This window comes from Dromiciops gliroides, chromosome 3, assembly GCF_019393635.1.
Source record: "Dromiciops gliroides isolate mDroGli1 chromosome 3, mDroGli1.pri, whole genome shotgun sequence".
In the NCBI taxonomy this organism is placed as follows: domain Eukaryota; kingdom Metazoa; phylum Chordata; class Mammalia; order Microbiotheria; family Microbiotheriidae; genus Dromiciops; species Dromiciops gliroides.
Genome location: NC_057863.1, coordinates 638460941 through 638485578, shown reverse-complemented (window position 1 = coordinate 638485578; position 24638 = coordinate 638460941). Strand labels below are relative to the sequence as shown.

At 44.2% G+C, this 24638-nt stretch overlaps 1 protein-coding gene across 4 annotated transcripts in view; it reads left to right on the top strand.

Moving 5' to 3' along the window:
• Positions 1–24638, top strand: part of PRKCZ (protein kinase C zeta) — a 249670-nt gene that overhangs the window by 164494 nt on the left and 60538 nt on the right. For all 4 annotated transcript variants that reach the window (XM_043993093.1, XM_043993096.1, XM_043993095.1 and 1 more), the window contains one exon: positions 3301–3386. In XM_043993093.1, coding sequence (XP_043849028.1) covers positions 3301–3386 — 86 coding nt within the window. The remainder of the gene's footprint in view (positions 1–3300; positions 3387–24638) is intronic.

The window sequence follows — 24638 nt, the reverse complement described above, 5'->3', positions numbered from 1 at the left end:
TATCCCTAATGCTTTGTACACAGCAGGCACTTAATAAATGCATTATTATTTATGGGATGAAGGTGAATTATCTCCCTTCTTCAGGGTGGAGCTTATTCGTTACAATTTGTCTATACTTCTCTCCCCTCCTCTGTTCTGCCCATGAAAAGATTTGGGGAGAGGAGGGATCATTTGTCACTTGCTACCTTTGTGACCTTAAACAAATCCCTTTTCCTCTCTAGAGCTCAGTTCCCGGGCAATGGGGGTTAAGTGACTTGCCCAGGGTCACATAGCCAGCAAGTGTCAAGTGTCTGAGGCTGGATTTGAACTCAGGTACTCCTGAATCCAGGGCCGGTGCTTTATCCACTGCACCACCTAGTCGCCCCCTCAGTTCCCTTGTCTTTAAGGTGAAGTGGTTGGACTTCCAGTTCTCTACCTATGATCATATAATTGGAAATAATTTCTAGAATCGAGTTAAAGCGCAAGGTTGGGCAGGGGCAATGCTAGTCATAATTCTGTGACTGGTTTTGGCTCAGTAATATCCAGACAAGCCCATGTGTCTGCATGTTAAAGGCGAGTCATGCTGGTGATGTTATTTCCTGTGCCAACATTGACAGAGACCTGGCATGTGCTCTTCCCTTCTCTCTCTCTCTCTCTCCCCCCCCTTCCAGATAACTGGGTACACACAGCCTTGGGAGGAAAATTAGGGAGAAGTATGGAGAAAATAAGGAAGAGGCAGGACAGTGAGCTGGAAGGCTGGGAGGAGCGTGGGGCTGTTTGCCTTTGGCAAGTCAGAGGGATGCTGACCAAAACCTTTCGACAAGAAGAAACCTGCTTTTCTGCTCTCTAAATTCCTTATAGATTTAGGGATTTGTACAATGAGCTTGTCCAGACAACCAAACTACCCAACGTCCTTTCCCTTTGGCTCCTCAGGAAATGTCAGTACAAAAAACTGTTTGGGATTAATTTCTGTCCTCAGCTTCTGGTTCAATTAAACCAGTGTTTATTAAGTGTGTGATAGGTACCAGGTTTGGTACAAGAATTTACAGGCAAAACTGAAAAACAACACCCTCCCCCCCCTCAAGGACCTTATATTTTCCTGTTCTCTCTTCTAGTAAAGGGTGGAGTCAAGGATATGGTTTGGATTAGACAGTCAACCCCCTTCTCTAATTCTAGCCCATGGCCATGGACCATTTCATTTGCCAAAGACTGTTTGATACTGTTAGGGATGTTGTAGGGGAAACAATCTTGAGTAGAGTGCTTGGCACCTAGTTGGCACTTGATAAATGTTTGAATATAGGTGCACATTGGTCCAGATGGTCTGTAAGATCACAGATTTCAAGCTGGAAGGGACCGCTGAGTCCACATCTCTCATTTGATTGTGAAGGAAACTGAGGCTTAAGTGACTTGACCGGGATCACACAGCCAGTAAGGATCTGAAGCAGGATTTGAACTCAGGTCTTTTTCAATTAAAGCCTTTATGGCTTCCTGGGACCCTAAAACTCAGTAATTGTGTGATTCAGCTCAACAGCCCAAGGAATGGTGATTGAGAAACATTTTAATAGTCCAAGAGCAGTCTCCAGAAGCCACTATTAACTCAAGGGCATTTTTTGAGTTTACAGCAGGAATTGATTTGTGATGAGATAGAATCTAAAGGTTCTCCCATCTCGGATTCCCTGGGTTGGTTTCTGGGTAGATGGTGCTCCCAGGGATAGCATAGCTGAAGGGAACAGACCTTGGAAATAGCTCCTGGAACATTGGTCACTCCCTGCTCTGCACTGAGGTTTCTTAGAGACTTTGGAAGAGAGTCTCACTGTTCACCACCAACTCCAGAAGCTCCAGTTCTCCACCAATCTCCTATTTAAAGAGCAAGAAGTGGGTTTTGCAATTGCAGTGACCTAATTTTAGGCAGGTTACGGCCAAGGCTGGCCATTTGCTTATTTAAAAAACATACTGTTAAAATTTCCACATTAGCAAATCCATAGTACTCTCATTGCATGTATGAAAGTCACTTTTAGGATAGGATTTTGTTTTGTTTTGTTTTGTTTTTATCCATAAAAAAATAGCAGTTTCTTTTTTTGTGCGTTGTGTTTTTCGGAACCCTTTCCCCCCTAGATGTATTTATTTTATGGTGTTTTGAGATAGCAGTTAGAAACACTTTCCCCTCCCATGGGAGTGGAAACCTGTGACAACTCTGTGTGTGTGTGTGTGTGTGTGTGTGTGTGTGTGTGTGTGTGTGTGTGTGTACACACAACCATGTCTCTGGCCATCCTTTCTTTCCTTCTCACAGAAGGGTTTTCTTTAGAAAGGATGTGAAGTTTGAGTCGCTTATAATTCAGGTTTAATTTATCTCCAGTCTTCAGCACTGCCCCCCCTCCCCTGTCTCTCCTTGTGTGTGTGTGTGTGTATTTTTAAGAGATCACCATTCAGGATAAAGGTTTGGTCAGTTTCAGTTAGGAAGATCCTTGAGGGAGTTATTGATGAACACTCAAGTTTCTGTTTTTAATTTAATTTAACTCTTGTGTGTATAGATGGATGGATTTTTGTATGTGTGTGTGTGTGTGTGTGTGTGTGTGTGTGTGTGTGTGTGTGTGTGTGTGTGTTTAACTAGCTATGGAATCTAAAATGGTGAAGTTTTTGTCATTTTAGAAGAGCAGTGCAAATTATCGCTTAAGCTCACTGTACCATTAAATTTATGCTCCATTGCGGTGGGGGGTGGGGGGTGTTGGAGAAATATCCTTTTTCTCCTTCTTTTAGACTAGACCAAAGGTAAGGAGGAAGGAAAGCCCAACCAATTATAGAGCCCATCAGATATGTAATTGGTCCTAACTCGGGGATTTCCCCCCCAACCCCCCGCCTTGTCATGAGCTAACATCTCTCCTTTGTGTTGGAATACAGAAGCGCCTCAGCTGGGAGAAATGTTGTATGTTTCCTCCCTCCAGCCCCTCCCCAATTGGCTTCAAGGGTAGGGTAGCTGGGCTTTTGACCGAGTCTTTCTCACCTGAGCTCCAGACAGCAAGCAGCCCTGGGAACTGTAACAAGATGATTATCATGTGAGAAAGAGAGCTAGAGAGAGAGGAGAGGGAGAGCGAGAGCGAGAGCGAGCAAGAGAGGGGCAGACAGAAGGGAGAGGCTGGAGGGAGCAGCAGCTGTCATTTCAAGCTTTTCCTTGGCGATTCTCGAGAATGATTTGGCATCCAGGATTTCGGCTCCTCTGATGCAAAGAAAAGCAGGGCTGTTCTAAGCCCGGGCTCGTGCATCCTGGGTTGTGTCCGCTATGTACTATGTTGCTGCTTTATACCTTTTTAATATCCTTTCTAGAATCAATCTACCGCCGAGGGGCTAGAAGATGGAGGAAGCTCTACCGAGTGAATGGGCATCTGTTTCAAGCCAAACGTTTTAACAGAGTGAGTACTGCAGCCGGGGCTGGCCCGGGGACATGCTTTAGGGGTTGGGGGTTGGGGGGGGGGGCTGTGGGGTTAGGGAGGAGGAGGGAGAAAGCTGGGAGGGATTGATTGTGCTATTCTTCCGGGCTGAAAAGCAACAAGAGAGAGGAATGGGGGGCGGGGGGGATGGTTGCATGTGAAGCCAGGCTGTGTTGTATTCGGTGCATAATGATGAGAAAAGTCAGAAGTCCTTGCATTATTTACTGTCTTGGGTGGATGATAGAAGAGCTTTATTTTCTAGCTCATTTCAAGTTGTTTTCTTGGTGTGTGTGTGGGGGGGGGAGGGTTGTTTTTAAATCTAGTAACATTTCAAGTCAGGGTTTCCCTCACCCCAGATCATGATTGCTTCTAAAGACAGTTGAAGGGATTTAAAGGAAAAAAAAAATTGTCTACCATTTGTTGTTTCTTGTGGTCCATTTATTGGGGCTCATGTAACCCTGATTACTTAAAATTCTTGCAGCTAGGGAACCATGCTGCTGCTAATGTGATAAATAATAGTTCCCTTGTATTTTTGTTAAGCTTGAAACTGGGCTATTCAGGACTGTTAAGGGTCTCCCCAGAACCCCACAAGAGCGGTAGACCTCATGGGCAATCCTGAAATCCCAGCTGTGACCTAGTCTATTCTGCCACAGCTCCCATTTCTAGTACTGTGGGGAGTCTAGGCAGGGATCTTCACCCTCCCAGTCTATAGGGGCGTTCACTGAGGCTTTGAGAGGGGCTGTGATTGGCTGAACATAGCACAGGCAGCTCAAGCTGGGATTTGAACCTGGGTGTTTCTGCTGCCACAGGCTGCATCCTTTCCTACCGTGGTAAAGTATAAGCCATGGAGCTTCCCACATTCTCAGGCATATTGGGGTGGGTTACATTCTGCTCTGGGGGTATCATTTCTGTCGTGTATTTCCTGGTTTTTATTGCTTTTCTTTTTGAAATCTTCCATGTATACAACAGCTATTATAAAGCAGTTTAAAAATGATGCCAATGTAAGGGGCAGAATTCTTTAATGGCAAGAAGAGGGGCTAGGGCACATACCTGTGATTTCATCCTTAGTGAACCTTCTGATGAGGACAGTCCCTTGGCCACCACAGGTTGGCACCTTCCATCCAACTAATAGTCTGAGAGTTTCATGTAGTGCTAAGAGGCCAGGCCACTCTCCTAGGGTCCAACAGCCAATATATGTGTTTGGTTTTTTTTTGGTGGGGCAATGAGGATTAAGTGACTTGCCCAGGGTCACACAGCTAGTAAGTGTCAAGTGTCTGAGGCTATCCAGGGCCGGTACTCTATCCACTGTGCTACCTAGCTGCCCCCTAACAGCCAATATATGTCAAAGATAGCTTTTGATACCAGGGCTTTCGCCCTCCATGGCCAGCGCTTTCTTCACTATATCAGATAGCATGCTCCCAATCCCATAATGAGGAAAGCCTCTATTCACATCCTTCCTCTGACACTTTAATAACTCTGGGAACCCTTACCTTGTGAGCCTCAATTTCCTCATCTGTAAAACAGAGATAATGATAGCTTCACCACCTGTCACAGGATGCTTTGAAGGCCCATGATCATGGAGCTAACATAATTTGGAAAGTCTGTAAATGAACAGAAATGGCTGTGGTTGTTTTTATGGAATCCATATTTATTTATTTATTTTCTTGCCGGGTTCTGTGCTAGGTATTGAGGGTATAGAGACTATAACGGTTCTTGAGTTCAGGGTGCTTACATTTTTCTGGTGGGGGAGTGGATCGGGATTCAACATGTAAACAGGCAGGCAAATATAAATCTATTTGATGAGAGAAAACAATGATGAGTAGGGGAATGCTGAAAATCTTTCCAGAGGAAGTGATACCTGGAATGAGCCATTTTCAAATAAGTGGGAAGATGCCATTGACTCCTACTCTGGAGCCAGGGATTCTTGGGGCTTTTGAATATTGAGAGGTTGAAATCCTGTTGAATGCTCCTTGAGGTTCCAAGTATCCAGTGTGGAATGTGACTGGCTCTGATGTCTCTGAGTCAGGAATTGACAATGTTACTTTTTCTCTCTTGATTTGACTGAGGTTACTGTTAATATGCTTCTGAGGACAGTTAGGATTGGCTCCCAGCATTGTATTAGCAGCCCTTTCCACTTGCTGCTGTGGGATCGAGCATCCTGAAATGTATCTTGAAAGGCAGCTGTAGTGGCTAGAATGTTGGTTTTGGAGTTAAGCAGATCTGTGTTTGAATCCTGCCTCATTCTGTGGAGCTCTGGACAAGGACCCCATTACTGCTTATAGTTTGAAGGGAAGGGAATAGGGAAGGGGAAGGAAGGAAGGAAAGAAAGATAGAAAGATGAGAGGGAGGGAGAAGAGGAAGAAAGGAAAGACAGGAGGGAGGGAAGGAAGGAAGGAAGGAATATAAGAACTGTGTGCACTATACCATTACAGAACTCTAGAAGTTTTTAGATATTATTCTGCTTTTAACCCTAATCTATGAGTCAGACCCAGTGGGCCTCATTCATTCTAGACTTAGCTGATTTTAAAGGTGTTTTTGTTTTGTTTTGTTATTTTTTTAAAGCCTCCATGACACAGAAAACCAAATTACTGCTCTCAGTTGTTTGTAGCACCGGGTGTGCAAATGAAGCTTTTTTTTTTTTTAAGATTTGCTATAAAAATAAGCCTGTTTATCCTTCTCTGAACCTGGGCTGCCTGTCTTATTCCTGTATCTGTGGCCAGCCTGTAAATTCCTGTAGTCCACCCTTTCCAAATATCAGGAAGCAGACAACGTAATCCTTGTTCATCTTCTCTTACTTTGTCTTTCGGTGAAACTTGTCTCCCTTGTTACTGCTTCCTTGCTGATTGGCTGGTAAAATAAAGAGGACCAGGAGGGAGTGACACGGTGGTCACCTCGCCTCTCACTGCCTCAGTTTCCCCATCCATTCAATCAGGAAGTCAATAGCATTTGTCTGACAATTCCAAGTCCGTTGTGGGGAAGGCTCTCTTCAGACCTTACAGCACCATAGAAAGGGACCTTTAGATTTAGAACCAGAAGGACCCTTAGCAGCAATGATGAGTTGCAGGAACAAGGAATGTCGTGCTTGGCGAAAAGAAAATTTAGGTGTCTCACAGTATCTGCAGGACTGTCATGGGAAAGGAAGATGAGCCTGTTGAAGTTAGTTAAGGAAGTATCCATTAAGCGCCTACTGTCTGTCAGGCACTAGGCACTGGAAATACAAAGAAAGGCAAAAGACAGTCCCTGCCGGGGAGGAGATGACAAGAAAAACATTATGTACAATCAGGATACAGCCTGGATAAATTGGAGATGATAATCTCAGGAGGAAGGAATAGAGCAGAAAGAGGGGCAGCAGGGGAAGTGGAAAAGAGGGTGATTTCAGCCTGACACTAGGAAGCATTTCCCAACAATCAGAGCTCTCCCAGTGTGGAACAGCTGCAGGGAGGGTATGGGGGGGGGGGGGGGCCCGCGGCACCCAGCTTCCTCCTTATTGAAAATCGTGAGCAAAGACTTCATTCAGTGGTCACTGGGCAATGGGCTTAGCTAGATGAGGTGTCACAACCTTGTGATTGGGTGAGCTTCCAACCCCCTTATTTTGAATTTAAGGAAACTGAGGCACAGAGAAAGAAGTGACTGTCCCAAGGTCCTATAGGGAGCAGGTGGCAGAGCATGGTTTCTAACCTCCATCATGGAGCTAGTCCCGTCCATCAGCAAGCATTGATTCATTATTACATCTGTATCCGGAATCGTGGTGTGTACTGGAGAGACAAAGACAAATGCCTGCTCTCTCGATGCTTCCACTCTCCTGGGGAGATGTAGCTATATAAGTATGCACAAAATAAATACAATAAAACAGAGACACCAGTAGCTGGGGATCGGGAAAGGTATCCAGGAGAGGTGGCATCAGCTGAAATTTGAGTGGAAAAATTGAATGGAAGTGTGTTGCAGGTGGGAGTGGTCTCTGCAATGTGCGTTGGGGGGATGGAAGAGGAGAAAAAAGGAAGGAGAAAGAGAGGAGAGGGGAGGGTTGGTGAGGGAACATTGTGTGGGAGAGACAGCAAGAAGTCCAATTTGACTGGGCTTAAAGTGGGTAGAGACTTTTCTATAGCAAGGCTGGCAAATCGATGGGAGATCAATTAATTGTGAAGGGCTTTCAAGGTCTAACAGAAGGCAACGGCTTTAATGCTATCTGTGTATTTGGGACAAGTCACCATAAGCTTTCTGAGCCTCAGTTTTCCTCATCTGAAAAATGAGGGAAGGGAGAATGATTGACTGAGAATCAGAGTTAGAAGCTCAGATTTACAGAGGAGGAAACTGAGTCAGGTCAGAGAGTCCAGTAATGCATTTCCTTCCCCACCCCCTGCCTCCAGTAATGTATTTCAGTAGCCTTTGAATAACTGTTCATGTACTAGCAATAGAACCTGATGTTCCAAGTAATTGTACTGACCTGCTATACCTCTGGATGTACAATAATGAAGGCCCATTAAGCTTATTACAGTATTCCAGACTTTTATATTTGGCTCCCATGGTGGGTAGCTAAAGAATAAAACATTGGCTTTCCAAATGGTATGAGCAAAAGTTTTCTCTTTTTCATCAATGGGCGTGGTATTGGAAAGGGGCTAGAAGGAGAAGACCTGGATTCATATCTTGGTTCTGCTCCTTGCCCAACTGTGTGACTGAAAACATTCTTAAACTCTCTGGGGTCTCAGTCTACACCTTTGTAACATGAGATGGCTTGGATCTGCAGGACCCTTCCACCTCTTGATCTTGACTTAGCTCCCAGAATGCACCATCCACATAGGATTTATTTCTTTTTTTTTCTTTCATTAAAATTTTCTACTAAAGCTTACTAGCTATGTGACCTTCGGCAAGTCACTTTAACCCTCATTGCCCTGTGTGGTTCTCTCTGTCTCTTCCCCGCCCCGAAAGAAATAGTTTTTTGGTTTTTTTTAACTATGGAATGAAAGAAGACACAGCAGATTACTCCATGAAAGCTCTGACTCCTTCTAAACGGTTTAATAATTCTTCTTTTAAAAAAGCAATTATTACACAGTTTTACATATACAGTTATCCCCTCCAAATTGTAGGGGTTAGGGGAATGGCATCCATACAATCTAGAAAGTCCACACAAAATTTTTTTACCTTTCCTTCCTACCAGAGAAGAAGAAATTATATATATTTATGGTATTAAAAGATAAAATATGTTGATATTATATGAGACCACACATATTTTATGCAATTCTAAGTTTCTAAACTTCTATGCTGTCTGCTGCCTTTCATGCGTGTGGCTTCCACAAAACTCCCCCAAAATTTAATTTGCCACACTGACCCTTCATGTCTCAAAACTGTAATGGGGAAAGTCATGACATGGAAGGGATAACCGTATGTTTATCACTCACCTTTCTCTCTATATCCCCTCGCCTGTCCCTGGAGACATTTCTTCTACCAAAGAATATAAAAAAGAGATGAAAAGTGGTTCAGCAACATTAGAAAGAAGTCTGATCTTATTTACTGTATTCCATGGCTAGCACCACATTCTCCCCCCCCCCCTTCTAGAAATAAGACAGGAAAGCTTTTTGAGGGGCAAATGTAATCATTATAATTACACAACATTCAATTTCTACCGTTATATTGTTTACATTTATAATAGTAATCGCCTTTTTGCTGATTTACTGATCCCACACTTTCCTGAATTCTTTGCATTCATCATTTCAAGATAAATCAATGGGACAGACTAGAAAAAGAATGAAGAAATAATTGAATTCAGTGTTCACCAAACCCTAAAATATAAATTATTAGGAAAGAACTCCATATTTAAAAAGAATTGCTAGGAAAATAAGAAAGCGTCCTGGCAGATATTAGGTTAATACCATCATCTCTCACCATACAGCACAGGAGACTCTAAATGGATATGGGACTTGAAGACAAGGGGACAAAATCAAGGTAACCCTTGACCTGGCATTCTTTTGTAGGAAATAAATGATATGCATAAAAGGACATATAAAGGAGTGTGGAAGGCAGTAGCAAATGGAGGATTAGGAAGGGACCTTCAGAATGACTTGGCGCTTGAGTTGGTTTTAAAGGCAGCAAGGGATTCTTTGAGGCAGAGGTTAGGATGAATGCTTTCTGGGCATGGGTCACAGCCTCTGAGAAGGAATGAAGCTCACTATGGGAATGCAGGAAACAAAACAGTAGGCCAGCCTTCCTGGCATATAAAGTACCTGAAAGGGGAGTAATATGATCCAAGAAATGTATGCGCCTAATCATTTCTTTTTTTTCCCTTTGTTTCTTGCTTAATGAGCATCTAACTCAAAAAGCTCATTTTATTTTTCCCGTGTTGATTGCTGGATTTTTTTTTTCCTTACCTGATATTTTGGGGTTCTTGTTGGTACCAATTCTTTTCCTATGTTAATTGTGGGAGCTTCTAATAAGATGTCCCCTTTCCTCTGTGCAGGAAGCCCCAGCTGCTCCATGTTTGGGGGTTTATAGAAATTCTGTTGTTAGAACTGGCCAGTGCAGGGGATTTTCTTTTGTTGTTGTTGTTGTTTTGTTTTGGTGAGGCAATTGGGGTTAAGTGACTTGCCCAGGGTCACACAGCTAGTAAGTGTCAAATGTCTGAGGCTGGATTTGAACTCAGGTCCTCCTGACTCCAGGGCCAGTGCTCTATCCACTGCACCACCTAGCTGCCCCAGGGGATTTTCTTAAAACCCTGAGGAAAGGCCATTTCAACCTGGTGGAGCTCAACCCAAAATACCATGTTTTGGCAGCTGGTGGTAAAAGTCCTCTCTGTCAGCCTTGCCAACTCGGCATGACCAAAGCTAAATTAAAAACAACAACAATCAACAAAACAAGAAAAGAAAACTTTTAAAAGAGATTGAGCTACAAAGAATCAATTCTGAATACCAAGGAGGGGGGGGACTCAGGAAATGCCAAGTTCACTAAACACCTGCCTCGTTTTGCCTCAGTAAAAACCCAACTCTTGGAATTCTGGGGACTCACTCTTTGATCACAAGAGATGCTGTTGTAACTTCTGTGGATGTCAAGTGAATCCCAGAATGTGATTTCATTCAAATGAACATACACACAACATACATACATAGGCACACAAGTCAGTGGGAGGTTCCAGTTTTGCTGCCTTGGCCTGGCTTTCCTTGAGCACAGTAGAATAGAGCGGTTCAGTCTGAGCAACAACAGTCAGAGAGACGCCGGCGACCCACCCACAGACCAAGAACATTTTCACTGGGGTCTGCTCTGAATGAAGCATTCATTCCACTCTTGGCCTCAGCCTCCATATTTCCTTTCTGGATTATTTGGAAGGTTATAATAACCTTAAAGTCCAAGGTAGCCTGGTCAGCGGGCATCAGATCTGCAGTTGCCTGAGCAGTAATTAAGCAATGTTGTTCTGTGTTAGGTGTAGAGGTAGGGGAAAAAAAACAAAACAAGGAGGGTCCAATTTTTAAATGGAGGATCATGGAAATGTAGATTGAGAGTGATATTGGTACCCTGGAGATCTTCTCGACCAAACCTATCATTTTATAAATGAATAAAATGAAGATCAGAGAATTACAAATTTAGTTACTTGAGGACCCCAGAAACTTTCATTCTGGGTTTTGTTTTTTTGTTTTTTGTTTTTTGTTTTGTTTTGTTTTTACAAGGCAACGAGGGTTAAGTGACTTGCCCAGGGTCACACAGCTAGTAAGTGTCAAGTGTCTGAGGCCAGATTTGAACTCATGTCCTCCTGAATCCAGGGCTGCTGCTTTATCCATTGTGCCACCTACCTGCCCCCCCCCGCCCCCCCCCCGACTTTCTAATCCAATCCCCTCGTTTTACAGATGGCACAACAGATAGAACACTGGTCCTAGAGTCTGGAGGACTTGAATTCAAATCTGGCCTTAAAGGGGGCAGCTAGGTGGTGCAGTGGATAACACTTGACACTTAACTAGCTGTGTGACCCTGGGCAAGTCACTTAAACCCCATTGCCCTCCCCCCCCCCAAAAGAAAAATTTGGCCTTAGACACTTGCTAGCTATGTGATGCCAGGGCAAGTCATTTCACCCTTTTTTGCCTCGGTTTCCCTTGTCTGTCAAAAGGGCTGGAGAAGGAATGGCAAACCATTCTAGGATTTTTGCCAAGAAAAACCCCATATGGGGTCATAGATCAGACATAACTGAAATGACTAAACAACAACTTCGGTGTGCTGTGTGCTGTAATTTAATGTCCTATGAGGCTTGTTCACAGGGAACTGAGGGCTGAAGAAGCTAAGGTATCCATGATCATAGAGTTACTAATTGGTGTAAGGAAAGGAAGGGAGGGGAGAAAACAGACAAGATATTAATTGACTTGTCCAGGGTCACATAGCTAAGACCTGTCTGAGGTGGATTCCTCTATCCACTGTGCTACCTAACATCTTTGTTGTGACATCACTTCCATTTTCCCAGTGTATTACTCTTCTTCTCCTCCTCATCATCCCTAAAACAAAGGTGTCAGATTTCCCCATTCACGATGGTAGGTTTCGGTGTCATTTCCATAGTCACTAATGTAAAGAACTGGAGCTTGACTAGGTAGGACAAGCCTCCTTTCTCTATCATCATAGAGAAGTGGTCCTCATCCTTAGATCCACAGAATCATGTGTCTATTGATGGATTTCAGGGGGTCCATGAACTTAACTGAGGGGGGAAAAATATATTTTTAAATTTTCATTTCCTACCTTTAACATAGCACTCCCTTCCTTTATGAATGTAGACAAAAATCCTTCTGAGAAGTGCCGGCAGGCCTCCCCTGATTGTCACCAGATCCTGGGCACAGGGAAAGGTTAAGAAATCTGCACTGGGGGGAAGTGGGCGTGGTTTTCTTGGGTCCCTGTGGCCCTGCTGATATTTGTTGTCTTTGCCTAACTGCTGAAGCTGTTTCGTGACCTTTTCCCAGAGCAAAGTTAGCTCCTTCTGTCAGACATGGTGGCTTCTGGCCTCCGACACATCCACCACCTGGCACAGCCCCTGTCTAGTCCACATGGTTCAGTGAGAGTCTGCCCTCTGAATTATTGATAGTTCCCGACTTTCCTAATTTCTCCCCAGTGCACAGAAACTCTCCTTTCCATGATCACCCAAGAAGCCCTCACAGCTTTTACGGGGCCTGATACGCATGCCCAATCGTTCAGTTAAAAAATCCTTTATTAAGCTCTTACTGTGTGCCTAAAGATGTGTTAAATGCACATCTTTGCTGATTGCATCCATCCCCAGCCTTGCTCTGCCGCCATGATTTCTTACTTAGGCCCGCTAAGGATCTATCCATTGCCCTTTTGGTCCCAAAGTCTGTGGCATTCTGTGATTCACGATTTATAACCATCTAGCATGGTGTCGACCATGAATATCAAGATTAGAAAGATAAACTTTATCCACAAAGAGGAGCTTGAGATCACGGGAAATGCTACATTACTTGACTCAACGAATGGGGTCCAGTTCTCCATCCAATCACACTCTGGGTCCAGGTCATCATCCATCGATCTGCATGATCCCTGATGACTCAACAAGCTGCCCATCTAACTGGTTGTCCTGGTCTGAGAAGTAGCTTATTTTTTTTAGAAGCATTTGGTTTTTCCTGCATGGGTGTTGGGCCAGCCGCTTGAAGAACAACGGGCCTCTTTAAAGAAGAGATCCCGTACCAGTAAGGATCTGAAAAGGCTTCCTGGAGAAGGCAGCATCCAGGTCAGAGGCTTGAGTTAAGGGAGGGGAGTGTCTTCCAGGCACAGGGTACAGCTTGTCTGAATAAATGCACAGAGGTTGGAGATTAAAATGTCCCCATCAAGGAAAGATATATTTGGGAAATAAGGCCAGAAATTGCCACTAGATTCTAGAAGTCTTTAAATACTCTACTGAGGTGTTTGTATCTTCCAAAACAGAGGTACTAGGGAGCTCTTGAGGCCGCTCGAGCAGGGGAGTGGCATGATTAGAAATATCACCTAGGGGGCAGCTAGGTGGTACAGCCCTGGATTCGGGAGGACCTGAGTTCAAATCCTGCCTCAGACACTTGACACTGTGTGACCCTGGGCAAATCACTTAACCCTCATTGCCCTGGGGTGGGGGGGGAAGAAACATCACCTTTTCAACTCTTTGAACGATGGATGTTGAGGAAAGAGTCTGGGCTTCATGGGAACAGTCAAGTGTATATATTGTTCTAGCCCAAGCTTGAGGTGGGCTCTTTTGAGAGGACATGAGACCAGGAATTTACCCTTCCTCCCCACATCCCCCTCCCTCACCTCTCAGCTAAAAGCCTCATTTTAATAAAAAATGTCTTCTGGCAGAAGCTGCTTTCTGGTTTTTCTCTGCTGTTTATGCTGGTGTTGTTTATGTTCATGGTTTTTTTTCCTGGAGCCTCTCTGCTCTGGGTTCATTAACCAAGTTTGACTGGGTTTTGGAGTCCAGAGGTTTCTTGAAATGTAAATGCCCTCTTAATTTTTCTGTGAATAGGCAGGGCAGGGTAGATCTCACAATTTCCCATTTTAAAATCATAGCCTTTGGGAAGTCAGATGATGCCCTGGAAAAATCTTTTTTTTTTTTTTAAATTCCTCACAGTTTTGAGCCTCCCGCCTGTAGCCCTCATTTCCCATCTTTCCTCCCCCAGCTTGGAGGCAGCTTTCCTGCTCCGGTATGGTCTCAAGCACAAGCTTTATTCTCGGCAGCTTGGACATTTATTAAATGCCTGCTATGTTTAAGGAACTGGAAGGAATTCAAGTTGATGCAGAAAGCATTTTTTTCAGGTCCTGCTATGAAACCAGGCCAAGGGGTACCCCTGTGTGTCAAGGACTGACCTTGGACTTAGGAAGACCTGCAGGGATGATGCCTGCAGTAGTGGAGGGAATTTCTTCAGTGGGGGTTTCCTGCATAGTGAAGTTATAGGTCCTTCCAAAAAAACAAAAAACCAACAACAACACAAAAACTTTATCAGTAACAAGGCATGGTAGAGTGGCATGGTGGATAGGGAACTGGCCTCAAAGCCAAGAAGGCCTGGGTTCAAATCCTACCCCTGACTTGTACTAGCTGTGCGAGTCTAGATGAAATGATGTCCCAGACAGCTCTCTAAGATGATCAGTTTTCAGAGCTGTGTTTCCTCTCACCAATGAATCTCTCACCCCCATGTGCCACAGTCTTCCGTAACAGGGACTTCCATGTTGGGGGGTGGGGTGGGGAGATAGGAGACAACATGGACCTGCATAATCCATCAATAAACATTGATTGAGTGCCTGCTCTGTGTCAGGCACTTTGCTAACCTCTCAGGATGCAAAGAGAGACAAAAGATGCCCCCTGCCCTCAAGGAGTGCCAAGTCTAATGAAAAAGTCCATACAAAGTAATTTCTGACTAGGGAGGGCCGCTACAGAGAACTATGGAGGAGAGCCTTGAGGAACACTAGGGATTCCAAGTTGAGGATATACTGAGGGAGAACATGTCGGAGAGGGGATATGGAATACCATTATTGGGAAATAGGGAGTAATTAGGACAACTAGGTGGCGCCATAGTGCATGGAGTGTTGGGTTGGAGTCAGGAAGACCTTTATTCTTATCTATCTGTCTGTCTGTCTGTCTGTCTAATTTTTTGTGGTGACTTAATTTTACCATCTTGCCTTATACACTTACTAGCTGTCTGACCCTGGGCAAGTCACTTCACTTTGTTGGCTCAATTTCTTCATCTATGAAATGAGCTGGAGAAGGAAATGGCAAAACCACTCCAGTATCTTTGCCAAGAAAACCCCAGAAAAGTAACTGAAAGGATAGAACAACAAGGAAGTAACTAAGGCTGCCTTGAGGGGAAATATATTCTGATAACATGGTGAGGGACTTCTTTCTGAAGGAGCTTTAAAAGGAGAAGGAAGATGAGTCTGTGTATTATTCAGAGGCAAGAGGGAGTCACTGAATCTTCTTGAGCTGGAGAATAGCATGTTCAGATCAGTCCTTTAAGGAGTATCATTTTGGCCTCTTTTCTGACCATGGGATGTAGATACTCTCAGTATTCCAGGTAACTAGGCTCTGCCCATTGGAGTGGCTGGTGTTGCATCCGTCTCTCCACCAGAATGAGTTTGAAATCAGAAATCCAGCGCTCCTCCCCTTGACCATAATTAAATAAAATTAGCCTGGAATTTCAGGCCAGGATGTTGTGTCCCACAATTTTCTGACCAACGTCAGCCCAGGTTGACTCTGCATTAATGTGGGACCACAAGACAGCCTGAAGGAAGGTGCCTGGTGTCTGCCAAGAGGCAACAGTTGGCTAAGGTGGGACAAAATCTGAAATTTACAGTCTCATTTTCCAATTTGAAGCCTTGTCGGCAGCTGCCCTACTTTAGGAAAGCTTTCCAGGCTGTATGGAAATCAGAAGTGAAGCTTAGTCATTCCTCACCCACGTCCATCCTCAGCTCTTCCTCCACTGCTCAAAGCCTCCCTCGGTGCCTGCGTGTCATTTCTGAATCCCAGTGGGGCAGGATGGAATCCAGTCTACAAATCCTCAGCCTCAGTTTCCCCCTCTGAGATGGGATGATGAATGATTTCTAAGGTCATTCCCAGTCCTAAGTAATAAGGGCCTGGGTAATGTTTTAATTTTTTTTCTGAGGCAATTGGGGTTAAGTGACTTGCCCAGGGTCACACAGCTAGTAAGTGTTAAGTGTCTGAGGCCAGATTTGAACTCGGGTCCTCCTAAATCCAGGGCCGGTGCTCTATCCACTTCGCCACCTAGCTGCCCCTAGCTTTATGTTATATTAAAGGTGAATTGGTTTGCAAGGTCTGATAGGAGGCCATTTTTCTGTCAATTCTCAAAGTTCAGAGAAAACTCCCCCCCCCCTTCTTTATGTCTGCTAAATGGTCTTATAAATCATATAAGAGCAAAGACTCTCAGAGCCGAGTTGAAAGGTTCCTCCACGACAACTAGTCCAGCCAGTATGGGAATTTTCCCTATAAGAATCACTGACTTGGAGGGTTATTTAGCCCTCTCTTGAATCTTCCAGTGACAGGCACCTCATTACCTCATGAGGCAGATCACTCAGTATTAGGACACCGATGAATGACAAGTTCTAGATGTACCTTGTCGGATGGCACTTAGCCATGAGTCATTGAGAGCAGACAGACTACATAATTTTTTGTTTTGTTTTGTGGGGAAGCTACTTGGAGTCTATTTGATTCTTGACTATGTCCCTGAGAGCCAAATTTACTGAATAAGTGGCATCATTCCTTTGTTCGTTTAACTGGGGCCCAATTTGTACATTAGGAGGTCCTGTACTTGTTCAAAGACAAAAAGGGGAAAAAAATTCCTGCCCTCAGAGAACTTGCAATTCAATTGGGTTAGGAGCCACAAATAAGTAAATTTAGGCTGTATTTAAAATAAAAACTTGCTTCGTTCAGAGGAACACCAGGAAGGAAAGGAGGGAGGGAGGGAGGGGTTAGAGAAAGAAATAGAGACACAAAGAGAGGAGAGAGAGACAGGTTTGAACTCCCATCTTCTCAACCCTAGTGGTGACCTAAGAGGTGAGGAGTAAGTGCATTCCAGGCAACAGGGGAAGAAATGGGAGCCCATCTGTGCAAAGGCATAGCCACAGCTAATAAAATAAATAATTAAAAAAAAGAGAGACCGTGGAGGGCTTAAAAGGCCACAGAGAAGCTCTGGAAGGGACCATTGAAGGGTCTTGAGTTCGGGATTGGCTCAGGGAGGCTGGTGCTTGTCAGGTATGGCGAAGATTGCTCCTGGGATCCCTCATTTCCAGCTGGGTGAGCCAGTAGAGATGATCCAGTTGGACCTGATTTCATTACCAGTGATAGCTCAGCTGATGGACTACTTACTCTTTCACTTCTTGTTCTACCATCATGTTGCTAGTTTGCCCTGGCTAGATTGGCAACATCCTAAAGGCACGATCCTGTTTTATGTGGAATCACAGAATCTATCCTTTTCCATCTTAGCCCATCATAGCTCACCAAGAACCCCCTTCTATAACATCAATCAATCAGCAAGCATTTATTTAGCATTTACTGTGTGCCAGCCACAGTGCTGGGGTTGTCATACAAGGAGAAAAGTGAGATAGCGCCTACTTCTAATTGGCAAGAAAAAAAATAAGACCTCCAGCTTCTGCCTGAATCCCTTGGAACCCAGGGTCTTCCTGTAAGGCTTTTCCTCCTCTGGACTCTTTCTAGATATGCCCCACCCTTCCTAGAACATGGTGCCCACCACTCTCCCCCATCTTCTCTCTCTTTTCCATAGAATCCTGCACAGTAAACACTTTCTCATGCCATTATTTGCTCCTCTTTTGCCTGCTGGTTTCTTTCTTTTTTTGGGGGGGGGTGAGGCAATTGGGGTTAAGTGACTTGCCCAGAGTCACACAGCTAGTAAGTGTTGTGTCTGAGACCAGATTTGAACTCAGGTCCTCCTGAATCCAGGGCTGGTGCTCTATCCACTGTGCCACCTAGCTGCCCCATCCTGCTGGTTTCTTTCAAGACCCATCTAGAATTCCTCCTTCCCTTAGAAGGCTTCTCCAATCTCCCCCTCATGCGTGTGCCTTCTCCCTGAGTCTTTCCCCAGTTCACATCTCGGTTGGCCATAGCCGTTAGCACACTTCATTGAGGGGTGAGACTCTCCCCCTTTTCTGAATCTCTAGTGCTTAGATCTGTGCCTGTCACATCGTAGACACTGAGCAAATATTCGTTGACTGACTAATACCTCAATCACTTCAGGAGGTGAGTCATTCCGCATGATGGTATATGTCTAGCTGCCTTCCTCGATGGAATCTTCATTCCAGCCACACTGAATGACTTTGATCCTGCCTTCTCCCAGGCCCAGAATACATTCTGGTCTCTCCCCCCGCATTGGCTCATTTTCTTACTTGAGGCGAGCTCTGGAGCTGCTCATCCATCAAGTCTGCCCTGAACCTCTCCAGATGGGGAGTGGAGTGAGCTCTTTCCCAAATTCTCATAGCCTCCGAGTTAGTCCTTCAGTAGTTCTTTTTTTTTGGGAGGGGGGTGAGGCATATGGGGTTAAGTGACTTGCCCAGGGTCACACAGCTAGTAAGTGTTAAGTGTCTGAGGCTGGATTTGAACTCATGTCCTCCTGAATCCAGGGCCAGTCCTCTCTCCACTGCACCACCTAGGCTGCCCCTAGCCTTCAGCCAGTTCTAATGAAACAGACCAATGTGTTCTTAGTTGGTATATATGGAATAGATGTAGCTTTGGAGGGGGTGGCACTAGCAGCCAAGTGCACCCGGAAAGGTCTCTCAGGGAAGGTAGGAACCAGCCTGTGTGTGGGAAGAGAGAGCAGCTCTATTGTTTGTGTGATGCTAGGAGGCTTTCTGAAGTCTTCCTTAGCCAGCTGTTCATTTGGTCCTCCAGGGAAGGTCTCCTTGGTCCTCTGGGCCTGGCTTCGGACCTCACCCTTGTCCAGAGGATATTCCCTTCCTCTCTCTTTCTGCCCTGTACCTGTCTGTCTCTGGGAAATAGAGAAGGAAAATTTGCTGTTTGGCTGGGTCAGACGTGTGGGCCGGTGGAACAGGAGGCAGACCACGTTTGAAATTTTCTAAGACTGCCCCTGGGATGAAGTGGCCCAGGTGGAATGGGTCTTCGACAAGCCTTTAGTAATCACCTATGGTGTGCAAGGTACTGAGGTTACTGAGATAAAAATAAAGGAATTTCTGCCCTTAATAAGCTTGCATTCTATCAGGAGAGACACAGGTAAATGTATATGAAATAATGAGGCACCAGCAGCTGAAGGATGAGGGAGAAGTTATCTGAGCTTTGGACGGATAACAAGAGGGGTAGCAATGAAGAGTTGGCACTTGATGGCCTTTGACCATATGTGGGGAGAAGCAAGAAGGTGAGATTGTCTGGTTCCAAGAATGTGGGATGGGTAGAAATGTGTTACAAAACTGGAAAAGCAGCATTTGTTGTTCTTCAGTTGTTTTTAGTCATGTCTGACCCTTTGTGACCTCATTTGGTGTTTTCTTGGCAAAGATACCAGATTAGTTTGCCATTCCCTTCTCCAGCTCCTTTTACAGATGAGGAAATTGAGGCAAACAGGGTGAAATGACTTGCCCAGGGTCACACAGCTAGTGTCTAAGGTCAGATTTGAACTCAAGTCTTCCTGACTCTGAGACTGGCAATCTATCTCCACACAGTTAACACCCACTGTGTGCCAGGCATTGTGCTTCCTGTTGGAAATAACACAAAGCCTGAAATGAGGTAGGCCCTTCAGTGAAGTAAGTAGCTGGCTGTGTTCTGGTGAAAGAGATTCAAAGAAAGATTATTCATGACTCGCCTATGGTCACACAGCCAGTTAGTGTCAGAGTTGGAGATTGGAGCCCCCTTTCTTTCATCTTGAATCCAGAAAGGTCAGCTTTGTTAATTTTCTGGCCTTTCTGCTTCTAAAAGTGCCTAGGATTGGGATGGAAATATGTTTGAAATAGAAGGCCCTTCCTGTTTCAGTAATTTGGAAGGTTCTTAGAGAGAGCAGAAAAATGGCATAGGGTTTGTTTTCAAGTAACAGCTAGTTTTTGGTGTCCTTGGGGAAGGAAGAAGCAGCTCAGAAATCTTTCTTAGAGGAGATGTGATCCCTTTTTTCTTACTCTTTAAATGCTAATTCTGACAAATTGTAAACGGCTTGCCTTTTTTTTTTTTCTTCCCCAAATTTGTTGATCTAAAGAGACACAAAAAGCCCTTCTAATCTGTGCAAAGGTAGCCTGGATGTTTTTTGTTTTTAAAGGAAAGTTCTTGTAAAAAATGTTTTTTACACTGGGGAAAAATTATCCCATGAATCTTGTAAATTCAAATTATACACTGAGGAAGCTTTGTAAAATGAAACCTTCATTGACTTTTAAATTAGTTAACAGGCGTTTAATTTATTCTTGCTTTGTGCTAGGGATGCCAAGTCGAAAGAGGAAGGCACTGCCCTCCAGGTGCTTACATTTTAATGGGAGAGCTAAGGAATGGTCAGATTGTGTGTGTGTGTGTGTGTGTGTGTGTGTGTGTATTTACAAAACATACCGCTCCCACCAGGCCTGTAAGACTGTAGCATGAGGAACCTGTCCTATGGGATGAATTCAGGGAATAGAAGATTCTCCTCAGTACAGAAAATCCCTTCTTTCATCCTTATCAAGGAAGCTTTGGGCTACGGTGTTGGTAGCAAATATAATAAATGATAATGCAATTTCCTTGGGTACAAAACCTGTTTGATATTTGTCTAGGTATCCTCAGTGCCTAGCAGATAGCAGGCACTCAATGTTTATTAAAAATAACAATAATGGATACCTCTATAGTACTTAATGTTTTTCAAAAATAGACAGAATGGTTTAGTCTGTCAGGGCACTGGACTTGGAGTCAGGAAGAGCTGGTTTCTTTTTTCTTTGTTTTTCTTTTTTGTTTGTTTTTTTGTTGGTTTTGGTTTTGGTTTTTTTGTTTGTTTGTTTTTGGTGGGGCAGTGAGGGTTAAGTGACTTGCTCGGGGTCACACAGCTAGTAAGTGTCAAATGTCTGAGGGCAGAGATAACCCTCAGAGATCATCTCTTACCATGAAAGTCAAAGTTCCTTCCATACTATCATCCTGCTATTAAGAGAGCTAGGAGAGGGGCAGCTAGGTGGTACAGTGGATAAAGCACTGGCCCTGGATTCGGGAGGACCTGAGTTCAAATCGAGCCTCAGACACTTGACACTTACTAGCTGTGTGACCCTGGGCAAGTCACTTAACCCTCATTGCCCTGTGGGGGGTGGAGGGCAATTTACAAGAGCTGGCTTCTAATTCTGCCTCAGAAACATTTGCAGGGAGGCCCTGAGCAAGTTACTTGACTCATCTTTGCCTCAGTTTCCTCATGTCTAAAAATGAGGGTGTGTGGGACTCTTAAGGTGCTTTCCACCTCTAAATCTGTGATTTTATGATCCTGTTGGATCTGTACCAGAACCTTTCAATAGAGGAATCCCCAGTATTCTCCCCTATTTTAGAAGCTTAGGCAGCCGAGTCCTGGAGAAGGACAGTGATGTGTCCATGGTCACATAGGGAAGTGTCAAGGGTAAAACTTGAATTCCGGTCTCTTCTGATTATTATTAAGGGTAGAGTTCTTTCCATCACACTGCAGGACAGTATTTTTACTTGAGTCTAAGGTTTCCTGTCAAGTCTTAATATCCCGAATAAGCTAAGGGAGGTATTCATTCAAAGCTACTTAGCATTACTGGTGGACCTGTTCCCACAGCCCCTCCAACATGTGTCATTATCCTTTTCCAGACATCTTTGCCATTCTGTGTGTGGGGGGGGGGGGGAAGGCATTTGGAAGTGACTTGCCCAGGGTCACACAGTTAGTAAGTGTTAAGTGTCTGAGGCTGAATTTGAACTCAGGGCCTCCTGACTCCAGGGCCCGTGCTTTATCCACTGTGCCACCTAGCTGTCCCCCTAGGGAGTGGTTTTTAATAAAAATTTAAATCAGTTCCTTATGGAAAGGAGACCTTTATCAGAGGAACTTGCTGTAAATATTTCCCCCCAAGTTAACTATTTCCCTTTCTAAATCGTTTAACTGCTCTGCCTCAGTTTCCCCAACTGTAAAATCGGGCTATTAACAGCACCTACCTCCTAGGGCTGTTATGAGGTTCCAATGAAATAATATATGTTTTTTTAAATTTTAAATTTTTTTTTTTGGCGGGGCAATGGGGGTTAAGTGACTTGCCCAGGGTCACACAGCTAGTAAGTGTCAAGTGTCTGAGGCCGGATTTGAACTCAGGTCCTCCTGACTCCAGGGCCGGTGCTTTATCCACTGTGCTATCTAGCCGCCCCCTTGAAATAATATTTCTAATGAACTGAGCATATTACTTGGCACACAGTAGGAGTTTTATGAGGAAATCTCTTCCTTGTTCTTCTAATTTAATGAAGTCCTTTTTCCATTTGTTGTTTATCTTAGTAGATATTGATATAACCTCAATTTCTGCCAGAGCTTACTTTCCAATTTTCCCAGCTTCTTTTCATTCCTCACATCTTCCCAGCAGTTTTGCCAGTTCTCAAGGGAGTCTTCAACCCTCATCTCTAGGGTCTTTTGGTTTATTGGACTGGAGAGAAGAGAAGTGTAGTTCTCAGTTTCTTCATCTCTAAAATGAAGGGCATCAGGCTTGATGACTCATGTCCCTGTTTTCTTCTTTCTCCTTTTTTTGATTTTATGGTATGTCTTTAATTACCTACTGAGTTGGAGAACAGGGCAACCTGGTTGGTCCCCATTCTACAGTAGCTATGGTGTCCAGTGGGCCACGCTCCCTAAGTGCTTCCTGGCAGAACAGATCTTTTTTGGCCTGCTGGTATTTGGTGGAGCATTGTTCTTCCAGAACACTAATTATCTTTCTCCATCAGTCCATCAGAAAAATATTTTTTTGGACTGGATCTCTGGTCCAGAGGACTGCTTTCTGCCAATGGAAGCTCTTTGCATCTTCTTGTCTTCGAGAATTCTTTAGAGCACTGAGTTCTTGCCCAGGGTCCCACAGCCACTTTGTGTTTGGGGTGTGACTTGAACCCAGATCTTCTTAACTTCAAGGCCAGCTTCCCACCCACTGCACCACACTGAATCATGATAACAAGTTACATTCATTTAGGATTCTTGAGCTATAAGTACCTCTAAGACCATCCTGCCCCAGAGCATGGAAGGGATTTACCCATCGTGACCCAGTGAGCAAGAGGTAGATGTGGGTCATAGATGGAAAAAGAGATTGAACCTCAGGCCACCCCACCCCTTCCTGTTCCCTTTTCCCACTTTTACAGAGAAGGAAACTTCTGACCAGGCTGAGGCATACTCTGAACCACTGTGTCCCACCTCTCTGTTCTCTCTGCTCTAGCTCCTTCCATATGTTTGGACCATAGTAGGACCCTTAAGCTTTTCTTTGTTGTGTTTGTTCAATCATTTGTCATGTCTGACTCTTTTGTGATCCAATTTGGAGTTTTTTTGGCAAAATATTGGAGTGTTTTCCCATTTTCTTCTCCAGCTCATTTTACAGATGAAGAAACTGAGGCAAACGAGGTTAAGTGTCTTGCTCAAGGTCATACTCTTAGTAAACGTCTTGAGATCTTCCTGATTCCAGGCCTGATGCTTTACCCACTGTGTCACCTAGCTACCCTGACTTTGGTGCATGTTGATCTCAATCTAATTTCTGCCAGAATTACTTTCCGGTTTCCCTGCTGTTTTTATTAAATGAGTGAGTAATTCAAGTGAGTCCATTCCTAGTCTTTGGAGTTTTTAGGTCTCTGAAAACTCCACATCTGGGATGATACCCTCATGCTCCCCCTCAATCTTTGTACTGCACATTTGCAGTGCATTTATGGTGTTATATAATATAATAATCTCTGTTTGAGGGTAGAATTCATCTATTAGACTGGGATACTGGCAACCCAATGGATTGAGTGCTGGACTTCAATGTTAGGAAGATCTGAAATATAGCTTCCTAGCTGTGTGATCCTGGGCAAGTCGTCACGTCACCTTGGTCTGCCTCAGTTTCATCTGTAAAGCAGGGATTGCCATGAGGATCAAATAAGATAATATTTGTAAAATCTCCTTCACTCCCTGCCTGGTACCTAGTATTAACATAAACATTAGTCATTATTAGCTATGAGGATGATGGCAGGGAGCTGTGTTATAGTCACATTCATTTTCCCTCTCTCTAGGCTGCCCTTGGATGGATGAACGAATGAATGATTTTGAATAAATTACTTTTTACCTGGAGTTCAATACTCAACACTGCCTATAGATAAAGTAGGGCTGGAAAAGCGTGGGGAGGGAGTAGTAAGAGAGAGAGAATGTGTTATAACAGAAAGAGAACTGGTTATAGAGTCAGAGGACCGTGGTTCAAATCCTGACCGTTACTTACCTTTAGTGTGGCCTTGAGCTAGTCATTTCATTTCTCTGCCTCAGTTTCTTCATCTGCACAATGAGTATAATAATAATCCCTACCTCCCATGGATGTTCTGAGGATCAAATGAGATAATATTTGTAACGTGCTTAGCACAGTGCCAGATACATAGTAGACTCTAAATAAATGTTAGTTATCATCATTTCTTATTGTTATTGTTATTCTCTTTTTTTTTTTTTTTTTTGGTGAGGCATTTGGGGTTAAGTGACTTGCCCGGAGTCACACAGCTAGTAAGTGTCAAGTCTCTGAGGCTGGATTTGAACTCAGGTCCACCTGAATCCAGGGCCGGTGCTTTATCCACTGCGCCACCTAGCCGCCCCTGTTATTGTTATTCTCAAAGGTTAGTTTGTAAAG